Below are 21,746 nucleotides of genomic sequence, written 5' to 3'. Positions count from 1 at the left end.
TATATATATATATATATATATATATATATAGGTATACGTATATGTGTGTGTGTATATATATATATATATATATATACACACATATATATACACATATATATATATATATAGGTATACGTATATGTATATATATTAAAAAAAACCCCAACAAACTCTGTATCATTTCCAACAACAGGTCCTGCACAGCTCCTTGTCCCCCTACCAGAGTCCTGTGATACCAGGTGTTGGGATTTACGTTTCTTCCTTTTGTTTCTCTCGAAGAGATATCCCCCATATGTGTTGGTAGGAGACAATAACGACCAGGTACTTAAGAGAGATAAAAGAAGTGGCCACAGCTCAGGGGAGTGGTTCAGCTGGCTACTCTCTCTTTTTACCTGGGGGATTTCTCTGGGAAGGGCAGAGATACCCCTAGAACTGGGCTGGAAAAACGGGATTGGGTGCAGTTCCTATCACTCTTGCGCTCTTGGCATTCGGAGGGGAAGGAGGCTGCAGTCACTGTGGGAAGAATTCACCACCACTGCGGGATTCTGTCTTCTGCTGCCTCTGCCGTTAGTGGAACGCTCGCATAAGAGCGGTGTTGCACTGCGACCTTATTAACACCCTACCTCACCCAAACAAAGGACCCCTCACCATCTGCTCCTGTGCCTCAGGTGAAAAAATTGTGATTCCCCAGCCTCTTTCCCCTCCCAGGGAGTCTCTCTGCTATGCGTCGGAAGGAAGGTGTAGCTAGCACTGAATTCTGGGGGCGCTGCACGTCGTAAAGGAAAGACAACCACCCCTGGAAGGTGGCACTAATTCCTTGCATCGGGGGCAAGCTCCAGGTTCTTGTCCTGGTGCAGTTCTCTGTGCGGGGGATAGACGAACAGCTCTTCTTTTAGATTCTCACTGCAAGAAAAGCAGAATGTTGTATGTAGAGCTGAGAAAGATAGAAAGTGGATGAACCAGGCAAGTTTTGGCAGAAGCAGCGTTCTCTAGCACTTTGCTGCTGGCATTGTGTTCTGTGTGAAAAGTAGATGACTCGTCACCTCCTGGAGAATGAAAGCACAGCATGTTCCAGAAGGTGATAAACGAAGCCACACAAGTATCGTGCCTTTGTGCACAGAGTACAGGCTACAAAAAGAGTGTGCCTGCCTCTCTCTTGCCTTCCAAAATCCCGTTAGAAGTCGGAAGGAGGAAGTTCGACAACTGTTTGTACTCGTACCTATTCCTCTTCGAGTCCTCTGTGGAACCAATTGTACTCACTGCTAGGTTTCGAGATGCAGAGAACACAATGGTCGATGCAGAGGAGAAGGGAAGCACAGAGAGCAGTGGGGAGTTTGATGTGGCTTACCTGCGGCAAGGTGAAAGTGCAGCCCGACATTGGCTTTCGTTTGTACAGCCTGTTTGATGGGGCAACTGCTGGACGTTTGAAACCGAATTGTGGGAGTGAAAAATGTGAGAGTCTATAAATGTTAGAAAGAAAATGAATATTTCAAATATGCTGTGCGCAATTTAAATGCTGCTAGAAGAAATGGCTGCCTTAGGAACATCTTTTATCCTGACACTTTCTTCTTCATGAGATATAGCTACTTGGACTGTGGACTATGCTGAAGCAGTGTGAAAGTGATTGCTCTGGAAATCAGATTTTACAGGGAAGAAGGAGGGTCAGCAAATGCGTTTTTGTCGTGGCGCACCACTCTGCACCAGTCTGAACTGCATATGGACTTGCTTTGCTGTAACCATGAACTCTGCCAACTTGAGAGAATGTGAGGATGCTCTATACATAGTTGAGAAAGAACATGCGGGTCACCAGTGTGGTTTGTCTAGTTTACAGACTGCAGAGGGTCTATGAAGGCCAAAGATGGCTTTTTGCTGAGGAACTTTTTCGTTTGGAGTAGTTAATGGACGTTATCTGCTGCAAGAGTTAGAGTGCATGATGGTACATAGAGCTGGAGAGAAAGTGCATATCTCCAGGGAATTTGATGCAGTTCAGTGGATGCATGACACATGCTGAGTGCAGAAAAGGTTCTAAAATGAAGAGGCCATGCTGGAATTGCCTTCTTTTGCAGCCCATAAAGTACAAAGCCAATGATGAAACAATTCGTCCTCCTTTCCCGCACGTTCTGTCTCCAAGAACCTGAATCCTCAGTGGAACTCTTTCAAGAACTGCTCCCACACGAACGTGGCCAAGTGAGAAATGCGCTTGGCTTTCTCCTGGGCATTGTTAGCGCTCATGAAAACAACCACACGATGGCGCTGTCGACTTGCAAAAGAAAAACACACCGGGCCCAGAGGGAAACCACCCTAAGGACGGACAGCCAAGGTGGAAATGTCCAGGCACTCAAACCAGTGGCATTAGGACAAAAAGTCCTCTCCTTCCAAGTGCAAACCCTTTTTGCACCACACTCCAAGAGCAACACAAACTCATTTTCCCTAACAAAGCTTTTCGCTCTCACAAAGTCTAGCAACAGCCTTGAAAACATCTAGCAAAAACAGAGCTCACTGAGAAAGTTGGCAGCTGAGAAAGATCTTGCTACCTACAACTTCATGTGCATCCATCAATTTAACAGATCACACCCTGCTATCAGCAGTTGCGTTCTCAGCTATACCTACCATCCTACTCTTTCAATCTCCTACAGTCAGGATCCAAACAGAATGGCACAGGGGAAAACTCACACACTAAAGGTCCCAGAACAAAAAGATTAAAAACTTGGCTTTTGCATTCCCAAGGACAGTTCCAAAGTTCCAACCCAAAGAACTATTGGGAAAAGCCTCTAAATTCACTGAGAGCGCACAATATGTGGATCCAAACTTGCATTCTTTGCCCAAGAGAGTAGCTACAAACCCATCTCAATAGAAACAGCATCCTCTCCAGCAAAATGAAAAACACCCAGGAATTGATCCCATACAAAGGCGCCGGAAAAGGGTTCCCTGGGCATTACTTGCCTGGAAGAGTAGATCAACTGCACACCCAGAGTCAGAATGGTTGCTTGTGTTGTCCAAAAGTGCTCTGCTGAAAGAAATTCAGATGGGGCGTGTTTACGCTTTGCAGCAGCAAGAGCACTGAGAGGTGAATGTGACTGTGAAGGAGCGCTTTGGCTGCTCGTTCGCTATTCGGTGCACTGCGCTTGCAAGCCTGGTGCTCTGTGGCTTCATTCTTCACCTTGTGTGGTTCACACAGAAGTGAGGTCCAGCCATGAGGTTCAGCTGTGCGTAGCTGTTCCTCAGCTCTATGCACAATCGTGCTCTGTTTCTCAGAGTCCAAAGTCCCTAGCGAGCTCTCACTCAGTGAAATGTGCTAGGAGAGACGCACTTGCTCATTTTTCAAGGAAGGAGTTCCTCACAGCAGCACAAGCTGGCCGAGCAGAAGGGCCAATGAAGAACGTGTCTCTGTCCTGGCACATTTTTGTGTGCAACTCCTCTCTCCAGGTCTGCGGTCCTTGCGAGGCTGTATGTACTGTGAGCGCTGCTACTTGCAGCTGAGAAGGACCGTGTAGCTAGCACTGGATTCGGAGAGCTCTGAGTACGTCGTCAAGGAAAGAGACGTGTCCCTGGAATGTGGAGCTAATAGCAGCTTCCTTGCGTCAGGGGCAAGCTGCGGCTAAAAAGCTTCTCGTCCTGGCTCACTTCTCTGCTCAGGGCGTAGACAAAAAGGTTTCCTTGTCGATTGCCACTGCGAGAGAGGCAGACTGTTGCACGGAGCGCTGAGAAGAAAGGTGCACTCCCCAGGAGCGCTTTGGCAAAAGCAGTGTTCTCGAGCGCTTGGCTGCCGGCTGCTCTGTGTGGCCTGTTCAGCAATTCTCGCCGCTGGGGAGGGAAAACACCGCTAGAGGTCCACAAGGGCGATGAACAAAGCCGCAACAAGTCCCGTGCTTGTGTGCATAGCGTTACAGGCTACGAGAGGAAGGTGGCTGCCTCTCGCTTGCCTTCCCAAGCGCCGTTATCAGTCGGAAGGAGCAAGTTTCACCACAGCTGTTTGTGCTGCTCCTTGGTTCTCTTCCAGCCCTCTGTGGAAACATTTGCAGTCACCTCTAGGCTCCAAGTTGCAGAGAGCACCACGGTAAATGCTGCGGAGAAGGCAAATACAGAGTGCAGCGAGGAGCTGGAGGTGACTTATGTGCAAGAAGAAGAAGGTGAACCTCAGCACTGGATCTTCATTCTGGCCCCCTTTTCAGTGGTGCACCTTCTGGACATCCCCAAGGGAGCTGCCAGAATGAAAAATGGAGGGGTGCGAGACGCCGTGTGTTGTGCACACTTTTAGGGCTGCTGACAGGGGGCTACTTTAAGAACGCCTTCTGCTTCCTCGCGTCCTTCTCACTTAGCTCAAGCTTCATGGACTACACCACACTGAAGGTGTGAGGAAGGGCATGGCCCAGGTTTGCCGTGGGGTGCAACGGCTGTGTGCTACTTTTCCAAGCAGCAAGAGCATTGAGAGATGAAAGTGATTGTGCAGGAGCTTGTTGGCTGGTCGTGTGCTCTTCGCTGCACTGCACTCACAAGCCCGGTGCCCTGCGGCTTTGTTCTTCGCCCTCTTTGGTCTGGACAGAGCTGAGGTCGAGCGAGGAGATTCAGCTCCGCGGCACTTCCCATGCACAGCTTCTTCTCAGCTCTACGTGCAAGTGCACCCTCCTGCTGTTGTTACTGGCAGCTTGTCTCAACCTTAAGCACCACAAAACCTAGAAACTTATGGGCAAACCCACATATGAATCATCTGGGTGAAAAAGCAGAACACTTTGGAAAGACTGTGCTTGCAAAAAATCCCCCAAAACCCAAAAAAACCAACAAACCCTTAAAAAACCTCAGCAGGGAGTACAAAATGTATGTGGAATGTATACCAGGTCACAGCTGTAAAGTAGACTCTGTTTGGTCTGAGTTGAAGTAGAAACAAAAATTACAGTGACAAAGAAGGCAACATTGCTTTGCATTTATTTACTAATGCTTACAAAAGTTCTGAACGCATAGCAATGCTAAAAATTAGCTGCTGCTAAAATATCTCTCTAGATCATTCATAAGATATAATATGGAATTTCAAATGCAAAATAGAAGCAGGAAAAACGGAGGTTTCGTGTCACATTCTTGTCTCCTCCAGTGGTCTGTTCATGAAATCTTGGATTGCCTGGTGTAGGGGTAACCATTTATTAATTGAAGCTTTCAAAGCTGCAATCCACCTAGAAGAAATGAAGACCAAAAATTGTCCCTGTTCAAATGTTATGTACACCTTTCTCTGTATATTCTCTATTTCCCTTTGAAACACACCTTTAATGAGTGCGGTATGTTCAACTCTTACTACGTGTATTCATAATCAGTGGATTGGAGAGATGCAGAAAGTGGAGGAGTTGGATACAAAAACAATATAGTTAACAGCAATTTTCCAACATATTTAAAAGCTTTGTCTTTTGTTCATTAAATTAAAGCCCAGATGGTGTAATTAATAGGTTTTATGTAAAAACTCCCACTGACAGATTATTTGACTGGATTATGGTGAGGGAATTTACCTTCAGAATGTGTTTTCATTGTCCAATTTGCTTAAATTAATTAAATTCGAATGGCCATTGATAGAAGTCAACAGTTCTTGGCAATGAGGAGGATATACACTGCATTCTAACTAATGAGAAGTGCCATAGCTTTTGTGTTCAGTGTAATCACCCACACATAATTGTGAAAGGCACCTGGTTTACTTCCAACCCTCTGCAAGCCTCTGCAAATCTCTGTTGCTGTTTCAGTATTGAAAAGAACAGAACTGATGATTCACATGTTCCAGGATATGTTTTACTGCTGTTTGACTAAGGCTACTGCTAAAGAGAAATCTGGGGGAAAAGTGAAAACAGGCTGCTAAGTTGTCACTAGATCTTCCCAAGCTACAGAGCTCCTGGTCTCCTAAAGTCTGGTAAATAAACTGGGAAAAAAAAGGAAAAAAAGTTTGGTTTACCTTTTGTTTTCATTTACATTCTCTGCACATAAGTAAAAAGTTTTAAATTCTTCAGATGGAGGTTTGAGTTCAATTACAGATCTCTTGGAGCCCAGGGACTGCTCACTCACAATATAGCCCTGCAGGTAAAGGCCACCTGGATAGAAAAAAATAGCATGCATTATGTCTATTGCAGATACCATTTATAGCATACCAACAAATCTGGCAAATTGGATTTTCAGATTGGTGTATTCACAGAGTATTACAGATTTTACATTTAAAAATCTGAAAGTTCAGTTTCTTTTTCTGTTATGAAAACTGATTTCAAAACAGTGTTAAACTAGTTTCCTATCTATAAAATGATAAGCAATAAAGATTTATTTAACTTTTCATTAAATAAGACATGGCAAATTGTTTTTTATAGCTTTTGACTTCCATTAATGGGGCTGCCTCAAGCCACTGTAAAGTTCTTTTGGGGGGGGGGGCTCTTGTAGATGATATTTTATTGTTCTTTCCCTTAAAAACTAAAGTGATACAAATTTCAACATGAAAAAAAATCCTAAAATCAGGTTTGGTTACTCCTGCTGTCATGAATAACTGACATGTCATTGCAGGCCACATTAGCCAGCTGTGAAGGAGAGGCATTGGACAGAACTTGATCATTGGGACATTTTCATTTTAACTGCTTTTTGTTTTGTTCTTTTTATTTATTTCTTTCCTCCAGACAACTTCAGTGAAACTTAAGGTGCAAGTTTACTTTATACATACATGATGAATAGTCAGAAAGATCTGCAGAACAGGATATTTATTTTTGGGGAGTCTCACATTTAGGCACAACCGCACCAAATTAATATTCTAGCATTGAGAATGATAGAATATGTCGTGAAAATGGAAAAAAAATGCACTAACAAGAAAAAAACACTACCATACAGAAGAATTTTTATGTAGTTGGTGTTTTTTCTATGGTATAGTTTTAAACACTAAAACAAAATACTTGGCAGTAGGAGCATAGGCTTCAGGGTGACAAATGCATAAAACTTAATTTCTGGCTTCCTGTTAATTCATTGTTTTTCTCTGCACAAATCTTAGCTTTGGTTTCATGTAAAGAGGAAATCCCTGGTCATTTTGTAAGTATGGCCTTTGGCAGATGAAGAGCCATACAAAGTGGAGCCCTTCTGCCTGATCATAATAGCATAAGCCCTAAGAGAAGTTTTTCCCTTTTGATCTGAAGACTGGCTAGCAAGCAAAAAGAAAACTATTTTCTTTCTGGTTCTTCTGACTGTCAGCTTCCTTAGTACAGGGAGAAAGCATTTCCAGGTCCTCACTCCTCCCCTCTCTGTGTGTGAAGTGAGCTCTGCTTGCAGTTGACCTCATAGCATCATCTTACTGCTTGGAGAGTGGGCAGCCACCCTCTCCTGCTGAGGAGAGGGCTCCTAGATGGCAGCTTTAGCTGCAAAAGACTGTGGCCACCTGGCAGCAGCAGTAGGAAAGTTCTGCATATTGAGGGGTGGAATGGCTTTAACAAGGTCATGTCAAAACCTGGTAGTTTCAAGCAATCAGTCAGAGTTCATGGTAACTGTGGATGCTTTCTAACATGCAGGATTTGACAGCTTTCAGGAGACTGCCATCAATGGGACTGCCTCAACCCATCATAAAGTGCTTTAGAAGCATGGATCTTGTTTCTGATAACTGCTTCTGAGGTAATGTGTGCAGAATAACTCCATTTCAGAAAGAAAAAATAAAAATGTGGGAGGAAAAGGAAAAAAGACAGGAATGAGGTGGCTAGTGAATAAATAGAGACTGAGTCTGGTTTTCCTTCATTCACCTTAATGGAACATCATTAATTTCCTGATAAGAAACTCTCATTAACGGTAACAGTTCTACTTGGAAACTGCAGTGACACATTTCTAATTCAATAATAAAGTAAAATCTAGCTGCCATCTCTACCTTGGGCAGGTGTAGACCGGAGGGTGGCATAAAAGTACAAACAGCCATCCTTCAGAATGCAGTAGTGCTGAATCCAGACATCTTTACTCCTGTCCAGTTGGTGGAGAAGCCCCAGGCACTCAGGGTTCTTGATAGCCAATGGTGGGAGTGTAGTGTTGTGCAGTGTGACATCTACCCACACATGGTTCTGAAAAGTAAGCATGTAATAAAATGTTCTGGTAAAAAAATTAAGAAGAATATACTGGCATGAGAAGACACAAGCTCTAGTCTTCTGCCAAGAAATTAGCTTTTGTTGTGAAAATCTTTTGAAAAGTTGTGCTGGCTTTGGCTGGAATAGGGTTAATTTTCTTCACAGTAGCTAGTATGGGACTGTGTTTGGGTTTTATGCTGAAAACAGTGTTGACAACATAGGCATGTTTTAGTTATTGCTGAGGAGAGCTTCAACTGCACCAAGGGCTTTCTGCCCTTCACCCCAGCAGTGAGGAGGCTGGGGATGCACAAGGAGTTGGGAGGGAACTCAGCCAGGACAGGAGACACTAACCAACCACAAGGATATCTCAGACCATACAACATGCTCAGCATATGAAACCTGGGGAAGAAAAAGGAATTGGGGGAAAGCTTGGTGTGATGGTGTTTATCTTCCTGAGTACCCATTACATGTGATAGGGCTCTACTCTCAAGAGGATGGGCAAACACCTGCCAAGCCATGGGAAGAAGTGAATTAATCCCCTCGGTTTGCTCATGCTCTGTGTGTGGGTTTCGCTTCACATATTAAAATGTCTTTATTTCAATCCACTAGTCTTCTCACATTTAGTCGTCTGATTCTCTTCCCGCCTTACACTGGGAGTTAGTGAGTGGGCAGCTGTGTAGGGTTGAGCTGCTACTGGGGTTAAGTAAAAACAAAATTCAATGCTGAAAATGAAATAAATGTATATGTGAAAGAAAATATACAAACGTTTACTGTCTTCTTAAAATAAATATTCGTATTTTCTGCATCTATTTTATTTTTCAATACATCTTTTGTAGACACAAATAGGATTACTTCACAGCTGTATGAAGTTTTTCTAAAAATTGCCATATGGACAGCTTGAATTCAGTAGAAGTAATTATATATCAGCTGGCAAGACAAAATATATAATCTCCTATCTGGGATTCAGAGAAAATGTCATGGTGTCAGCAGGACCGTGCATTCAGACTTGGATGGAACCACTACCACACAAAAAAGTTTCCCTTCCCTTCCCTTCCCTTCCCTTCCCTTCCCTTCCCTTCCCTTCCCTTCCCTTCCCTTCCCTTCCCTTCCCTTCCCTTCCCTTCCCTTCCCTTCCCTTCCCTTCCCTTCCCTTCCCTTCCCTTCCCTTCCCTTCCCTTCCCTTCCCTTCCCTTCCCTTCCCTTCCCTTCCCAAAACTTCCCAAAACTTCCCAAAACTTCCCAAAACTTCCCAAAACTTCCCAAAACTTCCCTTCCCAAAACTTCCCTTCCCTTCCCGAAACTTCCCTTCCCGAAACTTCCCTTCCCACACTTTCCCTTCCCGGAACTTCTTTTCTCAGAACTTCTCTTCCCAGAATTTCCCTTCTGGTCCTGTAATTTCCTAGAAATTTTCTTCCCCTTTTTTTTTTTTTTTTTTTTTTTTCTTCTCTGTTGTTAATAGATTATTGTGTGAATGATCCTTCTGTATGTGTAAATGTTGGAAATTTTATACAGGATGTTATTTATGCATGCTACACTAAAGAAGTGTCTTTTAATATGTTTTGTGTAGGTGAGCCTTTATCCTTTTTGGCTCAGCATGTTTTATTATTTCTTTAGGTTTGGATACACGCTTTCAATTGTTTTATTTTTTTTTCCTGTTTTCAAATGTGTGGATTCCTACATATGCTTTTGAGAAATACTCAGGAAGAATATACTTGGAAAGAACGTTCATTTTGCACTTTAAATTTCATCTGAAAACTAAAGCCAATATTTGATCAATATTACTTCAGTTCAAAAGGAACAAGAAATACCTTTCACGGTTTTTAAACCTGTCACTAAACACTACTGAAGGAATCACTCATCACTTTTTTTTCACTCATTAATGCAGGTTTTCATTTTTACCTTGCAATTTTCATATTTTCATAAAGGTGGTCTGTATATAGCAGGAAAGAGTAGGACTCACAGGGCCAGGAAAGGGTAAACTAAAATGTCTCTGACCTCTATGGTTCCAAGTCTGGAAATACTAAAATTAGCTTTTCAATTCCCAGTTCAGGGGTCGCCCAGATTGATGCTGAGTTATGCTGGGCTGAGGAAGGTCTCCCAGTAGCAGTTCAAGATCAATTAAGGCTGCATTTTTCCCAGCCATAGGGGCAAGTAGAGAGCATAACAGTGTAAAGAGATGGGTAAGTCAATTTTTGTCAACATACTTATCTTTATCTCTCTGAAAACACAGAAAATAAGAACACAGCAATCATGCCTCATTGTCACCCAATATTCTGTTTGAAAAAGTAGGTTGTCTGAAATCAGGGCAGAACTGTGGGGAATACTTAGGAAGATGTGGCCCTTCTCTTCTTTTACCCTGAACGATATTACCTAAGACTTAACACGTGTTTGTGGGAGTCATCTCTACCCTTGCTTTCTGCCTGCTACAATAAGTTCATGTTATGTTTCTAAACCAGACTAAAGCTGCTGATATCTAGAGAGGGAGTACTTTGATTAATTCCACCATATGGCAGCAAAGCATATGAGCTGAGTCATAATTCTGTATATGCCTCTTAGATTGGGAATGATTCATAGCCCAATATAACAAAAGTGTGCAGCATCCATGTTGTTATCTGCACCTGACCATGTACAAACACAGCTACTCTGTCTGTCTTCTGCACAATCTGCTGTACATACACATACGTCTCACCTAAATACAGCATTACCTGATGGATGGGATGCACTGCTTTATCCATAGCCTCCAGCCACCTATAATTTGACAAAAAGTGAGAAGAGATTAGTTTGGTTAATCAGAACAAATAGATTTCATTGCCTCTTCTAATTTTTGCTGACATATGCAGCAGCTAAAGGGATGCACAGTTTTCAGGACATATTCAAGGCTTTAAGTCAGAAAAGTAGTGGATTAATTCTAAATAAATGATGCTGACTCTCAAAAATATGTCTCAAAGCTTGCTGTATAACACATTGTAATAAATAAAGGCAATAATACAGAAAAGGGAATCTATATATCAAAATATACAGTTCAAAATATAGTTCAACTTATCAGGCTAAATGATTACTCTCCTTGTCTTTGTCATAATGCAGATAATGAATTAGTGGGAAATGTAAAAACCCCTTAAACTGGAGACTACAGAAGAAAGCAAGCTATTTGTTGGCAAAGTTATTCTGCTGTGCTATGAATGATATAAAATTTGGATATGGAAAATGCTCTGCTATTACAATCGTTGGTTATGTTAAGTAGTAAGATGATATTAAAAAATGAGTGTATGAATACCACACTGCCAACTTAATTCACAGTTTTATTTTTCTGAAAATTCACAACAAAACAAAGAGGAAAATAAGACTCGATTTTAGTTATTTTTGAAAATTATTACTCCGTTATTTGTATTATGGGTGATTTTAGTCTCTGCTTTGTCAGCTCTTGTCTCTGGGAAATGCAAAACAGTATTTTTAAATTCTAACTTTGTGTCAAACTGAAGACATTGCCTCTTATCAGAACCAACATGCTTTTGTGGCACATTTGCATTTTAAAATACTAACATGAAAATGTGACAGAACAATAGAAAAGGAGATGAAGATGAGATTGTATTTATTACTAGCACTGTCCTTGTTGGGCAGAAGAGAGACTGATAAGCAAGTTTACACCCACTGGAAAATTTAGACTTCCACTTGATATAACAGTGGGAGAGAAGGCATGAGAATAGGGGTGAAGTTTTTGTTCTCAGGGTAAATCAAGAATTCAGGGAGTAATGAAACATGAACATTTAAGATTTTATTTAAAGAAAAAAACTTAACTGAAAAATAACTTTTGATTTTTTTCTGCAATTGAGAAATAGAAACGTTATCTTTGCTTAGGTTGTTGATGGATTTTTAATTTTTTTCCCTAAGGACCCAGGTAGATATAGTGAACATCCTCCAAAGATTCACCCTCCTTCTTCCCACATTGGAATAACAAAACAGATGCTGTTAAAAAGAGAGATCACTTACCTCTTCATTTCTTGGTTGGAAGTTGCACAGAAGTAGAAAATCCTGTTTCCAGCTTGAGGTGTACATTTAAAAACAAATGGTTTACCCAGACTAGTGTCAACACCAATTTCTGCTCCTTCCAGCTTTGCTACTTCCAGGGGTCTGCATTTCCCTTCATCCTGCAATTAGAAAGAAAGAATGTCCAAAGTTTAGAACCAATATATTTTTTAATGGCAAACTAAAGTTTTTTAATGTAAAACTGAAGAAGATGAAGGCAATCCTGTAAATTGTCAGTGCTGTGTGACTACTTTGCTTATAATGCCTTCAGACACAAAATAACACTGTGAAGACAGCATAACCAAAACATGTATTCAGGTCCAAATCCCATTCCTAGAGCAAAGCACAGCCACTGCTGTGCCAAGGAGGTATTATTCAGTAGGATCCTGTCCATGGTCTTGAAGGCAATGGTCGCTTTAGATAGTAAAATGACTGACCACTATTACTGCACATCCCTATAAACGTACTTTATTAACACTTTCTGTCGTGTCTAGAATTAATATATAAATAGACATTCTGTCGCTGAGGATTATTTATGTCCACTATGTTTCCAATACATCTAGGAAGGGAATAAGATGGATTGGAGGGATATAAAGGGAGACCAAATGCCCTTCACTGAATGATAGAGAGCCATGCTTCCCTAATTCTGATAATCCAGACCAGAGAATCATAGAATTGTTAAGGCTGGAAAAGACTTCCATAATGATCCTGTCAAACCATTAGCCAAGCACCACCTTGTTCACTGCTACTGCCATGGCCTGTGTGCCACGTCTGCACATTTGTAAGGGGTGTTTCTTCACTCATGTGGCTTTCATGAGCAAGACATCATTCCTTCGGCAAATATCCCTTTGCTACAAAAAGTGGCAAAGGCATATTGCAAAAAAAAAAAAAAAAAAAAAAATTATAAAAGTAATTTCTTATGCCTGACACTGAAGTTCAGCTCATTGATGATACTGCCATTATGGAACCTGACAGACCTATGTGATTCTGCTTGAGATGATCACAGGTTTTGTACAGATTTTAAATTAACTAGCTCAGATTTTAGCTATTACTGTTCCATTCTGCACTAAATTAAAAAGTATTTTTTTCTTTCCTCAAGGTTGTGATTATCTACTTTATGAATTCTAGGCAGTCTTCAGTATCAAACACGGATGAAATTCTCTAGGTAGAAGGCAGGAAGCAGGTGCTAGGTAAATGCTATTCTATGAAGAGGAGAAACATCTAAGTAACCATTCCTATACTGCTGGTTTTCCTAAAATGATGTGAGTTTTAGGTTAAATGTTTCTGCAAAAAAATTAGAATTTTAAACAATGTATAATGATGATAAACTGAAATCAGAAAGAAATAAAAATAGAAAATTAGATATCTCCTTCCTATATTGTAGCAAATACTCATTAAGGTATTGCATGTAGCCCTATTTTATTTGGTACAAGTAATTCTAAAGTTTCAGTAATGCCATTTATAGCATTTCCTGAGTGATTCACTGTTTTCAAATTTTGTTCAAGCACAGTTATATTTGCTATATGGAATAAGTTTTTAATGTAGCATTAGGAAACAGCTGGGGAAATATATGCACATTTCATGCTATTAGCAGTTTAAAAAAAAAGTAACAACAGGAATAATTATGAAAAAAAACTTGAAAGTAAGATATGAAAGAGTCTGCAACTACCAGTAAGAGGGATTGAAAGTAACTTTACAGAAAGAAGTCCTAGAAGGAATCTGAAAGACAATGTGAAAACTGAGCAGTGCTAGGAAGCAGAATTTGAAGTCTGGCTAGCTTGGCAGTAGGAAGTGTGAGGCAGTTGTCCCAAGGTCACCGGTTCAGATTGATTTCAGGTCAGTAATAGCATGACCAAATTTTTGACTGTCTTTCAAAAATATCTTCCTGGATATGCCCCGGTGTTCTTAAAAAAGACATCTCTTAACTGAGATAGGAAATTGCACTTCTTTTTTTCTTTTGCTTATTTCTCATTTGCCTAGCTTTCTGCATCATAGCTGATGTGTCCACAACCCTTCCTGGCATTTTCACCATCATTATTTTCTGGTTTTCTCTGACCAGTTTCTCCTTGAGGTCTGGTGCTGATTGCTTACTATATCACTAAAATCTTCTTCTCCCAATGTCTTTTTTTCTAACCACTGTATTTTGTAGTAGGGTCATTTTTTGGTTCTTTAAGGAAATTACACCTAAAGCCTGTTTCCATTTACTCCTTCTTTGAGCTGGGCACATCAATGCAGAGAAGAAACTAAGACTTTTAATATTTTTTTTTCTTACATCTATTTCCTCTGCCCTTGAGGAAAGGGCTTGCATATGTCAGTGAACAGGGAGCTCTAGACTCCAGAACAGTTCATATGGCATTTTTTGCCAGTAGGGATGAATTTACTTAGTTTTTAATTTTGTTTTGCTTTAAATAATTTATATATAAACTAGAGGGAATAGAAACATACTGAAGAACAAAACAGTAAGGGAAAAAGATTTAAAAGCTTCTCTGTTTTGAAGAACCCAGTTATCCTGCACCAAACAGTACTGGCTGTCAGATGAAGTACTCATGGAATGATTAATCTTCACATTCCAGTTTGTCCAGCTGGTTATTTTCTTGAGGTTGACTAATTTGCTGCAATTAATTGCACAAAAGTTAATGAACAATTTGCACGACCAAGTCACACAGGAAGAACTATTGACTGAGTTAAATTTTTGAACAAGTTGGATCAGATCGAATAATGTATCCGTGTATGACCTTCTCTGGGTCAGGGTATGCAATCTTTTAAGCCAAAATTAACATGCATATCATCAGGAGCATAATTTCTCATTTCTCAGTAGAAATAATACAGAGGATGTATTGGAGACAGTGGATTCAGCAGGTTCTTAAATGTCAACTGAAAAATATATTCTAGAGCAATGAGAATCAGGAAAACATAAAGAAATCAGATTATACACAGGCTCTGTATAATGTGGCAGCTTTCAGACTATGGTGATATGGCCTCAAGCAAGAATGAAGAACAAATAGAAGTTATATTTCTATGAGCAATGTCTCAGACCTAAATCTATTTCTAGCTAAGCCTTTTATATAAAGTGATTAGGCTTAGCAGTGAACACAGGGGCTTGCTTAAGAGAACAAAGGACTGAATATTTGTCATAGACTGAAATGCCATGAAGGCTCTGCACATGGCAGGCAGGGGATTTCTTTCTTGATGGAATAACTGGACTCTATATACCGTAGAAATGAAAATAATTCAAAAGCATTTTTTCCCATCTTTCTTCTATTCTAATGGAAACAGGGATATGACTAACATTTAATGATTTAGGTAATGCAATAGCTATTTACCAGGTCGGGGTCTAATGGTTTTGGATGGTAAGAAATGCATGTCTTTGTTCTCATTGCCCTCCCCATAGCTTTGAGATACTTTGTCTTAGTCTCTCACACTATGCCTAAGGGCTTCCTAGAGGCATTAAACTTGCAAGCTTAAGAAATGCAAATCATAATTCCCTTTTTAAAAGTGACATTATTATTTATGATTACAATGAAGACTGACAAAAAGCACATTCTTGTCCTTCAATGCTGCCACAGGAAGAGTGCTTATCAAAAGTATATGTTGCAGTTTTCTTGTAATGCATTTCAGAGCATTAGGAACATGAACTACCATGAAGGCCATTTCTGAGAGACTTGGGGCTACACATGAAACTTGATTTTCTCTTTATTCACTACAGCTGAATCTCTAAAGCATGCTCTTTTCTACTGTCAGGACAATATTTTCCAACTTGACTATTCCTTCCAGTGTAAATGCTTCTACTTCTTCCTAGCACAGCTTTTTCTTTTGACTTTCCTACTTGGAGTCTATACGAAATGCTGGAAACAAACCCATACTCTTTAGATATTTATTTCTAACTACTATAGTTCTACATCATTCTTAGCTGAGGGAATTGCACAGTGAAATGGAATAAATGACAAAAGTAATACAAGGACCAGATAGAGATGGTTTGACTAGAATTAATCAATCTCTGACTTCTGGAAAGGAAGACTGCCATGAATATACACTAATAACACTTTCCTGTTGGAGACAGGTGTCTTTAGAGTTCATCCTAGACCATAACCACAATGGTATTTATTTATTAATTTCCTTTCAGGTGCTAGATTAGTTATCTGTCTCACTATCCTCTTTACCAGGGTCTACTTATGTCCAAGGGGCTGGAAATAATTCCTAGAAACGGCAAGATAAAAAACAGAAAGGAGCTTATTAAAGCTTATAAAGCTTATACATGCTTTTTATTTATCCAGTCTTACTTAGCAAGAAAGCAATGATGAATTGAAAGGAGGAAATTCTAGCTTTCACTGGTACTTTCAGTGGTTTTGTAAAAGCCAGTATTAAATTTGTTGAACTCCTTACATGATGGATATTTGTAATGAGGAATTCTGGGAAACAAGTTTTTGTCTATAATGCCTTCTTAATCCTTGTGTTTTCCCATTAAGCCTCCAACACTGTTAGCACTCTAGCAGGTATGTCCACATGATAAACGAATGCATACTCCACAGTCTTTAAACCCGTTAATGGCCCATTTTTTTCTGGGTCCCGGAAATTATATTCCTTTTCTTTAATGAAGTCACAGGACCAGTATTGTTTTACCCCGAAGACTGCAATATATTTTAAGGCTTTCAAGTTAGCTGTCATGTTCTAAAAGCAACTTGGTGTTGACAGTTCAGAGATTTAACATGTTGAAGTGATGCTTTGCTGCTGTGAAGTAGATTGCTTTTTCTATCTTATTGGTATCATGTAAAGCTGATTAAGACTTATTTGCCCTATACTGAAGTCTTCACCATAAACATTTTGTGGTGACTTTGCAGTCCCTTTACTGTGATGAACAGCAAATGGCACTTTTAGAGGGGCAAACGTTGCTATCTGTAAAGAAAGGATCAGTGTGTGATTATGCTGATGTATTTTCAGCTTTCCCGGAAAAATTGTGTCTGCTTATACTTGCCTTAGAGAAGGATTTAAGTGTACATTTATGTCTGTCTCCTCATAATTTCCAGATATCTTCCCTTTAAGAGAAAAATTGGGCATGTTGAAAAATAAGGAAATACCATGTTTGAGAAGATCCAGTGTTCTGGACAAGAGAGGATCAGACATATAGAATATATAGTGGAACTCCATGGTTGCCAAGTGGAGGCAAAAGTATTATAAACCATTTATCTCTGCTGATCTCAGTAATTTATCAAAACTAGGGTTCTAACACAAAATACCTCTGCTCTGAGGTGGCAAACACAGCTACAACCACTGAGGTAAAAAATATATTTTAGCTACTTATATGGATTGTAGAGTCAAGGACATCTGTTGGCAGCATCTATTTGAGGGAAAAGAAAGTCACCTTGCATGTGAAGTGACTGAATATTTTGCAACAGCTATCATTTCCCCGCTGTGTGATTGGCTAGAGATGACTCAAAAAGAGCAGCAATTACATGGGAGAGTCAAATGTAAAAAGATCTAGAAATCTTTATAAGGTAGGCAGGAAGAAAAATATTCAAGGTGGATAATATCTGGTTGTAGATTGCAATGATAAGGAAATATAGCTCTCAGTGTTTGTTGATATGGACTAAAGCAGATATGAATCACCCTTTCCTTTTTCCACTACAAAACATTATATGCTGCATTTCAGGCTTAAATAAAAAACCTAGTTGCCTTCTTACACAACTGGAAATCAGGCATGGCATTACTGGAGTCACTGGAAATACACTAATGTAAGTTGATGTTCTTAACAACAGAATGAAGATGAGTAAATTGATTAGCCTGGCTATTTTGCTGGACAGTGATCTGTTTATCCTGTTTTGTTTTTTTTTCTCCTGAATTATTCTTGCCTTCAATTAAGTATTTCAAAGAACTTTTTAGATACAGTAAGTGAAAAAATTTTTCCTCCAGAATGAGGCTAGGCCTGGAACATAATCTTGCCAATTTAATCATGCAGCTGGCATATAACATAAAAGCTGTGTTAAATGAAAAACATTATTTGTAATTCCCTTAGAAAAAAAAGTGGGATGAGCAGTCCCCTTCTTACATCCTGAGAGAAATCATACCAGAAGAAAGAAGTGCCAGTGAATACACTTGAGATGCCTCTTATTTCATTTGGGCATTAGATCTCTCAGTAGTGAAGAACTGTATTTGTTTTAAGTATTTTTCTCTCTCTCTTACTAAATGACTCTTCAGAGTACTCTGCAAGCATATGAGGTAGTGAAGAAAATCCTTGAGTTTTCATCTGCTAAAATAGTGGCTCAATATTTCAGTGTTCTGAAATGTATTCTTTGGAGTCCAGAGACAGAGAGAAAAAGAAAAAAAAGCATGGAATAATCTAAAAAGGAATTGAAGGGCACTAGTCTTGGATAATGCAAGAAAATAACCAGTAGTTAGCCATTGCTATAAAATATTTATGCAGTGCTTTAAATTTATTTACTCTTTTTAAGAAAAAAAAAATGGACATGGTTTGCATTATTGAAATACTTATTTTCTTGGTGCAACAAGTAAGATAGTTGAGGAACAAATGAATTAAAAGAAACCTATTCGTTGAAAGAAGGAAGTGAGAATGCAATCAAATCTTAGTGAATGTGTGATTAGATGTGTGATTAGTGATGTGTGAATAGATTACGGGGCACCTCCTAACCCTCACTCCAATTTATCTAACACTGTGCCTTTGTGATTTAATTAATGAAAAACTGGAAAGTGTTTAAAAGTATAACCAAATACCCATTTTTATATTTCGGGAGTTTGATGATAGATCTGGTTATGATAAAATTAAATCTCTCCAAAACAATGTTGCTACCTGTTTGTATATTTTTAGTGTGAAGTTTTTTACTTGGTTTCGTTTTGACACCAGAATAGCTAGTGCTGAAATAAAGCACGGGCCAGACTGTTTTGTTGCATACCCAGAGGTTCTGCAGCATATTCCTGATTAGAAGGCTCATGTACGTACCATGACAGATGCAGAGAAATAAGACTACCAGCTATTCTGCTGGAAATGTCAGATGGATAGAGAACTGTAGAAGAGCACTCAACAAGCCTCAGTTATACACTCACCTCATGCAAAGCTCTGCAGCACTGATGTTATGCTGCAAATACGGTAAGTCAAGATAAGGATCTGTAAATTTGAGTACAGAACTGCTGCACTTCATAATTCAGGACACAGTTTCACTCATCACCAGCCACTCCCCTTACCTTCTTGTGTTTGTAATAGTGTAGGTAACCATTATGTTTCAGCACAAACCACCTCTTTCTCCAGCCCTTCAGTATTGCTGATTGTGTTCGTTTGTGCAAATATCCTCGGCAGGTAGGTTTGGGGGTGTTAGGGTAACGGCTGATGTCCGATCCCACTATCATAGTCAGGATATCAGGACCTAAAATATTACACGTGAAAACATAAGTCAAAACTATGAACATTTCAATATTTCTGGATACTCATGTAGGGTAAGGAGCATGAAGGTGGTATTCTATATCACACCCATGTCCTCCCAATTTAGCTTCTAGAACCAGCAAGGAGAAGAGTAGTCATACTCTTCTCATAGTCAAGGAAGCATATTAAATCAAGTGATATTTGGCCTTCTTTTAACACAAATTCAGGAAAGAATCTAATTTTGTGTTGAGAACTAGTAATGGAGCCAGCTATCTGAAGACACCTCTAAAAATTTTTTTCATGACCTATCTTTGCAAGCAGCATCTTTGGTACTTGTCTATTTTACCAGTTAGGAGAAGTAATTGAATTTCATTGTTCAAATGGGTGTACATAAATTGAGGTTTAACCAAAAATTGCTGTGAGTCCTCTTAGGGCACCTCTAGTCCCTGACATCTTACATATGCTCTTGAGAATTCTTTATTTTCCATGGCTGGGAATATTCTAACCTTTTCTGTGCCCCTCACTGAGGAGGGAGGCTAACCTGTGCTAAAGCATCTACTTATCATTTGCAGAAAGGTAAGCACTCAGAAGAGATGATAATTTACAAGATTTAAAAAAAATATGTTATCTTCATCAATGAGATGCAACATCATAACATTTGCTGTCAGTATCAATATATCTATGATTTTGACCCCAAAGGCCTGTAATTCTGATTGTATAAATGATAAGAAGAAGGAGGTAATGCCTGAAGGTGGACTGAGAAATATGATTATCACACACTTTCATCTGCAAAACATTTGCCGGCTTTCTTTTTTGTGGGACACTTCGACTTTGGGAATGCTGTTGGTGTGCCAAGATTTAATCCAGGAGGTATTCTCTGAGTTAAAAATACCAGTAATCAGAGTTTTATCTGCTAAAACACTCAACATTCTCTTAAATACAACAGTGTGAATAGCACCACTATAATTAAAGGACATGGTACGTGTCAAGTTAAATTTATCACTGTCTTGTAAAAGCATTTCAATTTATTGAATTTCCCATGAGCCTTTGTCAAAACTTTATCTGGGGTAAATGAGGGAATAGCAGTAAATTAATTTTCAAACATGGCTATCTTTGCTTTTTAGTCATCACAATTCTGGGAAGAATATACATGACTAATGTCCCTTACTCTGTTTCTGTGGTGGTGCAAAAGGATGCCTCATAAAATAAACTCTCTTGTCTCCTGACTAGATTTCAGATCTTGGCGACAGAGAAAAAGATGGAAGATGTGAAGTCTCTCCCTGAGGAAGTAGAAGGCATAAATAAGGGCATTTGGGTCTCTGCAGTCACTTCCAGGGCTTTCTGAGTCACTTTACTTATAACAGGAGAGCCAAAAACATTACTGTCCCATGCTCTTTGGGGAATAATTTTCTGAAGTGTCTAGAAAACAAGGTCTACATAAAAAAGTGACCTCAGCAATACTGTATGACTACTGCATGAAATGGTAATGCATTAAACTATAAATTGAGATTTCTGTTGCATACATCACCCCGTTTATCTGGATGTAATTGGAGTATTGAACAGAAAACCTGACCCATTCAACTAATTTATTGTGATCTCAGAATTACCCTTCCTTGCCAGATTGGCAGCTTCTGAATGTGGCATGCTGGTGACATCAGTTCCATTGACTGCTATCAGAATATCCCCAACTTGAAGCCCTGCTTCTTCAGCTGCACTATCTGGAATTTAAAGAATAGAAAAAGAAAAGGAAAAAGAAAAAATGAAAAAGAAAAAAAAGAAAAAGAAACAAAACAAAAAACAAAATCCCACCAAAACTAAAAAACAAACAAAATTTTATTTAGTGCTAAGATATCAAGCACATCTATATGATCATGCTTTTCTAGCAAAACTAGTATCTGTTCAACCAATCAAGGATTATGTTTTAGGGCCTTCATGATGTCAACTTGGAGGTGGAACAAGTTTTACTGACCAACATGTTACTCAACTGTAAATGAAGCTTCAGGATTTGGATACTGGCGAAGCCCTAGATAATCACTGGCTGTGGAAAAATTAGGATTTCAATGCTTTAAGATGCAAATAGACATTTATGTATCTGAGAGTTTTGGCCTGAAGTGCAAAGAAAGATCTCAAAGCTAAGTAGAGTCAGTAAGAAAAAAACGTCTATTTTTCTGATAAGCTTTGAATTTTACCCTAAAAGAGTACCTTCTATAAAGATATTTGTCTTATCGGTTAAAAAAATTTGGATATAGCATTTTGAGTATTTTTGGCTTTAGAGAGAAATTGAATTGAATTGAATGGAAATTTCTTTTTTTTTTTAACATGGTAAAAAT

At 39.3% G+C, this 21,746-nt stretch overlaps 1 protein-coding gene across 3 annotated transcripts in view; it reads right to left on the bottom strand.

The window, feature by feature from the left end:
* Window positions 1–89: 89 nt before the first annotated feature.
* Window positions 90–21,746, bottom strand: part of LOC106853833 (uncharacterized) — a 47,361-nt gene continuing 25,704 nt past the window's right edge. Inside the window, exons 7-13 of one of the 3 annotated variants that reach the window (XM_088155860.1) lie at window positions 21,024–21,134; window positions 19,242–19,420; window positions 12,012–12,169; window positions 10,730–10,772; window positions 7,835–8,021; window positions 5,909–6,044; window positions 91–5,147 (exon numbers count right to left, since the gene is read on the bottom strand). In XM_088155860.1, coding sequence (XP_088011986.1) covers window positions 5,048–5,147; window positions 5,909–6,044; window positions 7,835–8,021; window positions 10,730–10,772; window positions 12,012–12,169; window positions 19,242–19,420; window positions 21,024–21,134 — 914 coding nt within the window. In that variant the 3' untranslated portion in view covers window positions 91–5,047. Of the gene's footprint in view, window positions 5,148–5,908; window positions 6,045–7,834; window positions 8,022–10,729; window positions 10,773–12,011; window positions 12,170–19,241; window positions 19,421–21,023; window positions 21,135–21,746 lie in introns of all 3 variants that reach the window. The other 2 variants (XM_014877313.2, XM_088155861.1) reach the window with 2 other exon arrangements.

This window comes from Sturnus vulgaris, chromosome Z, assembly GCF_052056855.1.
Source record: "Sturnus vulgaris isolate bStuVul1 chromosome Z, bStuVul1.hap1, whole genome shotgun sequence".
NCBI lineage: Eukaryota > Metazoa > Chordata > Aves > Passeriformes > Sturnidae > Sturnus > Sturnus vulgaris.
This window is presented reverse-complemented; position numbering and strand designations above follow the sequence as displayed.